The following is a 10000-nucleotide window of genomic DNA, read 5'->3' as shown; positions in this document are numbered from 1 at the left end:
TCATCAACAGTAAATCAGAACACACACGTCTGTGGCGCTAACAAGCCATAGACTCATCCCTTCACACCCCTATACATCTCTGGGCCTCGCGCTCTCTCAGATAAATAATGTGGTCTCTCCTCCAGGCTAACAGCGCAGGCATAGCTCCACCGTTACATCACATGGGCCACAGCTTCGGCAGCGCGTAGCGTTGAAAGCTCAATGAGTTGGGACTTACGCTGGAAACAAAAAGTAGAGTTGATAGACTAAGAACAGGGCCTGAGGAGACCACTAGAGAGAGAGGGAGAGAGACAGAAACATCAACACAGACACAAGTGGAGGACAAAAGGATGGAAGGAGACCTAGAGGAATCAAGACATTGTGTGTGTGTGACTGTGTGTGTGTGTGTGTGTGTGTGTGTGTGTGTGTGTGTGTGTGTGTGTGTGTGTGTGTGTGAGAGAGAGAGAAAAAGAGAGAGAGAGTGTGTGTATATATATATATATATATATATATAACAACACACACACAACACACACACACATATAATATTATTTTATATACTGTATATATATATTTGTTACCACTATAACATATAACACTATAGCATTATAAATAACATATGTATGTATATGTACAATGGTAAAAGTGGGGGGCGGGGAGGAACGCAGTTCCGCCACCTCAGATAAATTAATAATAAATATATTCTTTCATACCAACGATATAGCACAATGATATTGTTAAATTAAATAGTGAGTTAATTTTCCGCATGTACAGAAGTGACCAGGAAGCTAGCAATTCTTGTCCACAAAGTATTGCTACACCACGATACTCAATATGTTGTCCAATGGTGAGTCATTTTTCCCCGTTGCACCGAAACTGGATTTTAGGGTTCCCCCACCTGCCAAATTCCACTTTAACCACTGTATGTATATGTATATGTACTGTTATAATATATAATAAATAATGATATACATCATATTTTTTTAAATCCTTTTGCAATGTCTTAGGCCTTCTCTCTGGTTTTTAAGTGTATTCTTGAGAGGGCAGCTGGCGCCGCCACACGCACTCTTGTTGCTTGATTAAAAGCTGATGTGTGGCTGCCCGGAGCATGCCAGCCAGGGGTTAATAAAAAAGTTTGCATTCTCCTGTCAACACTCCCCTTCAGCAGAAAGAGCACACTCACTTTATGAACAACACGCCCGGCTGCCAAAAAAGCCTCATTCACAAGATCGGCCGTAAATCTGTCACAGGCCTCACCCGACACAGACAGAGACACGCTGACGCCTCGGTCAGTCAGACACACACGCAAACATGCCGCTCACGCCACACACACACACACACACACACACACACACACACATCCACACACACTCATACAAACATCATAAACCTTATGGATAATAATGCACAATGTATCTCACTGGGGATCTTATGTATACAGTGCCTTGACACACACACACATATACAAGTACACACACAAACATACACACATGCTCACATAAACACAAACATTTTTATCAGTTGATTTGTATTTTAACACAGAAGGCATGTCCACATATCATGCACACGACATACACACATTCATAGACATGTTACTCACCACACACGCAGATACACAGAATTATGACGCAGAACACACACACACACACACATACCTGTAACAGGTGTGTACTTATACCACCACATAGACTACATGATTGAAGCCCCAGGGAGAATAAATTAACTGCACACTATCACCATAGATACCGCTATGTGTGCTGTGTTCGGAATCAATACATTGCTGTTTACAGCACTAATATTTTGTAAAATATGCATGTGTGCAAACTAAAAGGGACCCACATTGGTGAAATGCATGGTGGGAACACTCACACGTTGTGTCTACCACTACTAGTACAATACCACATTTGTGTTCTGCGACTATTGAGAGAGGACCGTTGTTTTGAGATGTTTTTATGACCTTGTTTGTCACTTCCATAGAAGAGTGTAAGAATTCCTTTGTTTCAACCCGTCATGTTTTCCACTTTTTGCACGAGTGTGGCATATTGTGGCTTTGCATCTTTAATAGTAGATTGAAACCTGATGATTGAAGAAATTGCATTGACTTATTGAGAGGGATTACAATAATCTGTGAGCCAACACGTAAAGAGAATTGGAAAAAGCACAGCATACTGATTGAGGTGATCTGTGCATCATGAGTAAAGCATGAAGCCTGTGTTACATGGTGCCATTTAGGACAATATTGTGAGCAGACTTCGAATGTGAACAAGCAAACATTTATGCCACAGCTGTGTGGTACACTCAAAGATTGATTTTGTTTCTTCACCCTTGTTGTATTTTCCTGAAATTATTTTTATTGAGTTTTCTCGGGTCTCCACATGCGTTCAAATTTGACTTACAAATATTTTCCTTATTTCCATTTAAATATAGACATTAAGCCTGAGAATGATGGCTTAACTTTGAGAAATAAATGCTCTTCCACTCTCTCACACACACAGTCTGTTTGTCCCTTTCTGTGTGTGTGTGTGTGAGAGTGAGAGAGAGAGAGAGAGAGAGAGAGAGAGAGAGAGCCTGAAAGAACTAAATTTGCTATTGTAATGTTGATTGACAGCTCCAAGTTCTCGCTAACAAGTTGTTCTCCGGGGGACAGAGAGCAGACCGCGCGCAGATATGTCGACTAGATATTCATGTCAATCACGTTTTGTGGTCATGATAACTGTGGTGATAATCACTGTCAAAATCTTATGGCTATAATTACACTGCTGTACATGAGCTCGGAGAACGGAGACCTGCAGTCACACAACGGCAACATGGACGGGATCAAACTGCAAAAATATATGTGTTTAAAATGTTCAAAAATCAATATTATCTTCTTAAACTATGACTTCTCTCCCTCTCTCTCTCTCTCTCTCTCTCTCTCTCTGTCTCTACTGTCAGGCTTGCAAGATTGATCTTTTGAGGGGTGAGTTTCAAAGAGATTCGTTGCTACCCTCCTGTGGTAGAAAGAAGAACAAGCCTAACCATGGAGAAGTGCTGAGGTATATGGCCAACAATAATCAAGTAGGCAGCTAGTGGTAGTTCTGTACATTCAACTGAAATGTTGACACAAATACCGCTGAACCAAGATCAGGCTTACAGAATTAACTGAACTGATGCATGCGCATCTTGAAATAAAATTCTAAAGTAAATTGTAAATTCTAAAGTAATATTGCCAAGGAAAGATTAGGCTATGGATTGTGTTTTCAGGTCTACTATTGTGCTATTTCAGAGGCAAATTCCTTCTACTGAAATTGTCTTTTTCTTTGTCTCACACATAAAATAAATCAGCTGAGATCAGATCTGATCTCCTCCTTGAGAGAAATAAAGGAGTGAAAAAATTGAGAAAACATCAAAAAGACCATTTTGAGATCTTGAGAACTTAAATTAGAAGTAGACAAGAGAATGGCCTTTTCTCCGGAGATAAAACTGAAATATGAGAGAATGTCAAAAATTCCATATTGATTCAACTGAGCTCAATAGCATATTATGCCTAGGATAAATAGGATTAACAACAGAGAGATATCATTAAGAAGTTTCCAAGGGGGGGGGGTTAGGAGAAGAGCTTATTTATTCAATGTGAGACAATGACAAGAGATTTTCAAGGAAGAGATAACAATATATTAAGAATCTTGGCTGGGTTGCACCAAGAAGGATTAATCAAGGTTTATGATTGATTGTGTGTTTGTATGTTTCTAATTGTGGATATTTTTTTAACTATAGCCTATCATTTGTTCTCATTTGTACTGAAGCCATTAACAATAAAACTTTGCTGTTAAAACAATGATTTCAGGACATCAAGAAGTACGCCAATAGTTGGTGTCGGTTGAAATTAGATGTAATGCATATAACTACCACTAGAGAGCAATGTTGTCATTCTAACACCAGAGACAGCTTTGTCTACAGTGGATACATGGAAATTTGAGTTTGTTCAATCCTCAATTATTCATTGTCAACATTCAGTCACCACATTCATAATATAAACTAACTTCCTCTTAAGTAAATTTAACCTTTACTGACCTAAGGCTTATTCACTGAACTCTACAAGTTAGAACTAGGCCTTGATATTTTGCACAAGGTCTTCGACTCAACATGCCTTGGCTACAATATCGGCACTGTCTGACACTCTGTAGGCCTACTTACTGGTTGACGCAAGGGTGCTTGTTTGATTTGTCAAAAATGTAAAGAAATAACAGGTTTGTTAAGCTTGTTTATCTGTTTGCTTGTTTTTTTTTTTAAGCATTGTGTTTCCTGTTACCCTAAATGTGTGTCTTCCTTCTCCATCTACACACAGAGCTCAAGGCGCACGGCCTTCCCCATTCCTGCTATATTGCCCAACTCCGTCTGTTTCTCTGGCTACTCCAATTCAACAACTGCAGCCTCGCTGCCTGGCGCTGTTGCCTAGCAACTCTGCACAGAGTGGAACCTGGGGAGGCGGCATAGGGTGGAAGAGGGAGGGGCTGAAGCAGGTAGGCTAGGATATGCGCGCTTCAGTTTAGCCTCCCCAGGGGCTGAAGCAGGTAGGCTAGGATATGCACGCTTCAGTTTAGCCTCCCCAGGGGCTGAGGGAGGGGCTGAAGCAGGTAGGCTAGGATATGCGCGCTTCAGTTTAGCCACCCCAGGGGCTGAAGCAGGTAGGCTAGGATATGCGCGCTTCAGTCTAGCCACCCCAGGGGCTGAGGGAGGGGCTGAAGCAGGTAGGCTAGGATATGCGCGCTTCAGTCTAGCCTCAGCCCTCAAGTAGGCCTCCTTAGGGCTTTTTAATGAAAGTGCTTACAAACAACAAGACACATGTTGGTGATCACATGAAGCATCTGGATCGGCATGATAACGTGTAACCCCTGGCTCCTGAGGGTCACTGACTCACTGAAAGGGTCATTCCAGCAAAATGGACAAAGTGTACTTTCTGCTCCGCACACACACACACACATGCGCACACACACACACACACAAACACACACATGCGCACACACACACACATACACACAAACACACGCTTACACACACACAAACATACATACAAACACACGTTCACACATACACAAACACACACGCACATACACAATCACAAAGCACACACTCACAACATCCGTCACACAGACATGTGTGCAAATACACATACACACACACAAACACACACAGCAGAGAGAGGGGAGAGAGAGACAGAGAAAGGGAGATAGAGAGAATAAAAACAGAGAGAAAGAACAAGAGAAAGAGAGTGTGTGGGTGGAGGTGAGAGTGGAAAGAGGAAGTCATCAGGAGGCATCGCCGTGTCACGTCCTTATGTCACGTCCTCAGTGGAGGATGAGGCTGATCAGCCATTGGGCTAGGTCTCAAGGGTCAGACGGACGAGGGAGAGGTGAGCTGATCAGCCACTGGGTTATACGTCTCAAGGGTCAGACAGCTGAGAGAGAGGTGAGCTGATCAGCCACTGGGTTACGTCTCAGGGGTCAGACAGCTGAGAGAGAGGTGAGGCGCCGGTAACACCCGTGTAATAAAGCAGCCACTACGTCTATGACGAAATATTTCCATTTGTTCTTAGAAGCCCTGCTCCACCCTCTCTCTCTCTCTCTCTCTCTCTCTCTATATATATATATATATATATATATATTCTCTTATTGGCTCTCTTTCTATTCTCTCTCCCTATATATATATATTCTCTCTCTGGCTCTGTCTCTCTCTTCTCTCTCTGGCTCTGTCTCTCTCTCTTCTCTCTGACTCTGTCTCTCTCTTTTCTCTCACACACACTCTCTCTATTCTCTCTGTCTCTCTCACTTTTTCCTCTCTCTTCACAGCCTTGTGTATGGAATGCGCTCCCTCTGTCTTTCCCTATCTGTACATTGACCCCTCCCTCCCCCTCCCTCTCTCAAACCCGGAGGTTTTACTCCAGCATGCATGCCTCAGAAAACTATGCTGATCTCATGAAACGTGTGCATCTCACCAAAAGCCCCTGGCAGCTCTGAGCTAATGTGCAAAGGCAGACACTGCAACACCCTCAAACATTTGACAGGAGAGGGATTTTATTATCACAAGAAAATTGTCAATAGTTGGCTAGTTGGTTTCCCTCACGGAATCAAAGGAGTAGCTACACTTATACTTAAACTCAATAGGCCTACTGTAGACTGTACTGTAGTGATAATTACCTTTATTGACTTAGGAGAGAACGCTTTGCTTCTGTTAGATTAGATAAAAATATGAAATGGCACTGCAAACTGAAAGTATGCTGATTTGCTTGACCATGGACCTGTAGCTTATGTGCAGGCTAGTTCCTGGTGAGTACGTGCATCTTCCCTTAGTTGACAGTTCCTGTATTTGCTTAAAGTAGAACTTGCTATTTGAGCAGCATAGTAGGCCTAGGGTAGGCTATAGGCCTATGTTGTCTTCTTGTCCATGCTTTTGCCTTTCTCTTGCATTCTCACTTTCATCAACATGAAGTAGGCTAAGCCCGCAATGGTAAGTCATTTCATGTAGCCATAGGCCTATATTATGACCTGCTAAAAGGCACCCGCTGTAAGTCATGGCAAAAAAAAAAAAAAACTGCTCCTTCAACTCCCTGCCAGCACACCTAGGTAGGCGTGTGACTCGAGAGATGGGTGAGAGGGAAGGTTTCCCCGTAGACATACAAGAATCCTGGCTTTCCCCTCCCGTTTCCATTTGCCCAACCCCCACAACGTCCAAGTCACCGCCCTTCCCTCTCCCACTCAACCAAACATGACTACACCAGAGTAACTTTCTAGCTGTTTTTAGCGCTAAGTACTATGGGAGAAGTAGTCTTTTGAAATGGAGCATATCTGAAGGCGAATGCAGACCAAATACAACTCCCATATAAACCTTCGCATGTGAGGTTGGTCCATCCAATCTGAATATGTGGGAGGAGAACATCCGCCCACAAAAGCCATAGCAATCTTTCTATAGCTCAAATGCAATTGTGAATCAAAAAGTGTGCATGTGCAATATAGAAAAATTAAGATGCCACTATTTAATGAAAAATAGCAGATAATTATACTAGGCTAGACAAGTCGACCAGGCTGCTGTTACACAAGAGAAAGGCCTGGCGTTCGCTTGATATTTAAATGGAAGTGGGTGGACCATGGTGTAGACAGTCGCAACTTCGATGTGGACATACTTCAACGATGATTATTCTTTTTACTGGGATGAAAATTCACCTGCACGACTCCGTTCAGCCAGCGTCTGAGAGGAACTGAAAGTGACGAGTCCGGACATATTTTGTGTAACGTTACTGTTATATACTGGCGTACAGATTGTGCTTGGCATTTGGTACCGCCCTTCCTGACGGGTGGGTCTTTCGTCAGAGCCAGAGAGAGACAGCGGTCGGAGGAGCTACGCCACAGCCTAGCAGTAGCCATTCGTGGAAAAATAGGCCGTCCTTCTCCGGGCTTCAGCCTGCCTCTGCCTCCATAGCGTCCGGCCTTTTTTTTCTTAAACAACTCCTCTCCGGTTTATTAATGCGGGATGAGTGGTACGTACCCTCCCTCCCTCGCGTCTCCACCCCTCTTTTTATGCATCGCCAATCTGTTCACGTTATGCCCGCTTTTTGTTGTTGAGTATGTTATGTGTTCAGGATTTAACTGTCTTTTATTTGTTCCCATGATTGATCCATCTTGGTTGTGCAATGTGGCGAAAAGACAGCCCGCTTTAGCAGTGTTTATGGTACTTTTCATGGCTCAGGGTCGGACTGTGAACCACGCGTTGTTATCATTTTAGCCACCTAGGGCATCTCTTTGAGCACAATGAGATGTTTTCAAATAAATAATTTTATTTCGTGAATATTTACTTTGTTAGGTTGTTAATTCGCCTTGGCTATGATGATAGCTATCGGGCTGTTGTCGCTTTGAATATAGGTTATTATTTAATTTTTACAGATCTGAAGAAGGAAGCTATGGCAACAGATGGAGGCAAATCAGGAGGAGGTGACAAGGGCAAAACTTCAGGATCACAGGTATCCAAAACACTCGCCCTCACCGCTTGGTCCAGTTCCTTGCAAGCACTTCCTGGTTCCGTAATAGCTTTGTCCCCTTCACTGCATGTGTGTGCGTCTCAGAATGTGTTCGGTTGCTGTGTGTGAACCTCTAGGCTATGTGCAGTTGTCATATTTTTGCGCGTATTGCATTTATATATCTTCTCACATGTTACTCTGTCAGAGATTTTCAATCACCCTTATAATTTTGCCGATTTGCTTGTGCAGCATGTTATCAGTTTTTTAAAGATATAAGTGTTCCGTGTTAATTGTCTGCGACCTAGTTTTATTTTGTAAACCATCTCTACCGAGAAATGAAAAAATGTGGTTCACTCCCACCCACCGACTCTTCCTGTAAGCCCGCCCACAGTTTTGACAGTTCTTCTCTATCTCTCTCTCTCTGCGTGCGTGTGTAGGACGCGCAGCCATCTCCACTCGCGCTGCTAGCGGCCACATGCAGTAAGATAGGGGGCGTGACCGGAGAGGGTCAGGCGGGAGTACCGCAGCAGATCATCATTGACCCGAGCCAGGGCCTCATGCAGCTTCAGAACCCGACACAACAACTGGAGCTCGTTCCAGCGCAATTCACCGGCAATGGCTGGCAGATTATCACCGCGTCCGCTCCCACCACTGTTACCAAGGACAGCCTGACGCAAGCTGGGGTGACTTTCGCCACAGCTACGTCCAGCGACGGTGCCTCTGGACGCAAACTTAAGGTGATTGGCGCTAACAGTGTGCCTGCTGGACAACAGCAGCTGCAGCAGCAGCAGCAACAGCAGTTTCAGATCATCCAGGTCCAAAACATGCCCAATTCCACAGGCGGCATCCAGTACCAGGTAATACCGCACATCCAGACTGCGGACGGCCAGCAGATCCAAATAAATCCCACCAGTGCCACATCATTAAGCGTACAGCCCGAGCAAATACAGCTGATCTCGGCCGGCAACAACCAGGCAATCCTAGCCACGCCTCAGCGGACAGGCGGCGCCAACCTTGTCACCCAGAACCTAGCCAATCAGATCCCCCTGCAGATTCGTCCCTCCTTCCCTCTCCAACTGCAGACTATCCAAGGTGCCCAGACCCCTATGGTGACTACGGTGCCCATAAACATCGGCGGCATGACCCTCGCCCTGCCCGTCATCAACAACATGGCAGGGGGCGGGGCCACCGTCCAGCTGGTGCAGTCCGCCGACGGCAGCATCTCCAACGGCGGCTTGATCTCCGTGTGCAGCGGCGCGCCGGAATCTTCCGGCATCGTCACCACCACCACCACCACTGCCGCCGCCGCGACCGACGTGACCGCTGTGGACTGCACCACGCTGACCAGCGGAGCCCCAATGCTGTCGGACGGCGACGGTGCCGAGAAGGACGCGCAGCAGACCCAGCAGGCCGAAGCGGACAGTCAGAACCCCCCCACCAGCAGCATCGCCGGCGTGGTCCAGGTCCAGACCAACGGCCTCCAGCCAGCAGCGGGCCAGGACCAGACGGGTCAGCAGCAGCAGATCCAGCAGCAGATCCAGCAGTTCCACATCGTGGGCCACCCGGTCCTGCAGCAAATCCAGATCCAGCAGCCCCAGCAGCAGCAGCAGCTGGTACCGGGCTCCATCCAGCTGCAGCCGGGCCAGACCCTACAGCCGGTCCAGCAGAACCTGCAGCTGCAGGCCTTCCAGAACCCCACGGCGCAGGTAGATAGATAGATAGATAGATAGATAGATAGATACTTTATTGATCCCTAAGGGGAAATTCAAAGGTCTCAGTAGTATACAGACATCACACACAACATGCACTTACAGCAGAAATGGTAAATATAAGTATAAGTATAAACAGAAGATAAGAAAAATAACAAAACTAAATACTAAATATACTATAGACCCTTTTAAACAATAAAAACAAAAACAACGCTTGAACGTTCTATTTGGTTCCCAATCTACTTCCTCTGCATTAAGATAACATATGGAATGTTAAAACGGAAGCCTTGTGGGGCCAACTATGATGCTGATAATGGAACTC

At 45.1% G+C, this 10000-nt stretch overlaps 1 protein-coding gene across 1 annotated transcript in view; it reads left to right on the top strand.

Moving 5' to 3' along the window:
* The first annotated feature begins 6922 nt into the window (after window positions 1–6922).
* sp4 (sp4 transcription factor) overlaps window positions 6923–10000 on the top strand; it is a 15162-nt gene continuing 12084 nt past the window's right edge. The window contains exons 1-3 of the mRNA XM_042075684.1: window positions 6923–7492; window positions 7896–7972; window positions 8407–9675. Of these exons, the coding sequence (XP_041931618.1) occupies window positions 7486–7492; window positions 7896–7972; window positions 8407–9675 (1353 nt within the window). The 5' untranslated portion in view covers window positions 6923–7485. The remainder of the gene's footprint in view (window positions 7493–7895; window positions 7973–8406; window positions 9676–10000) is intronic.

This window comes from Alosa sapidissima, chromosome 21 (genome assembly GCF_018492685.1).
Source record: "Alosa sapidissima isolate fAloSap1 chromosome 21, fAloSap1.pri, whole genome shotgun sequence".
Lineage (NCBI taxonomy): Eukaryota > Metazoa > Chordata > Actinopteri > Clupeiformes > Clupeidae > Alosa > Alosa sapidissima.
The sequence above is the reverse complement of the archived record's forward strand: the minus strand, read 5'-3'. Positions and strand labels throughout refer to the sequence as shown.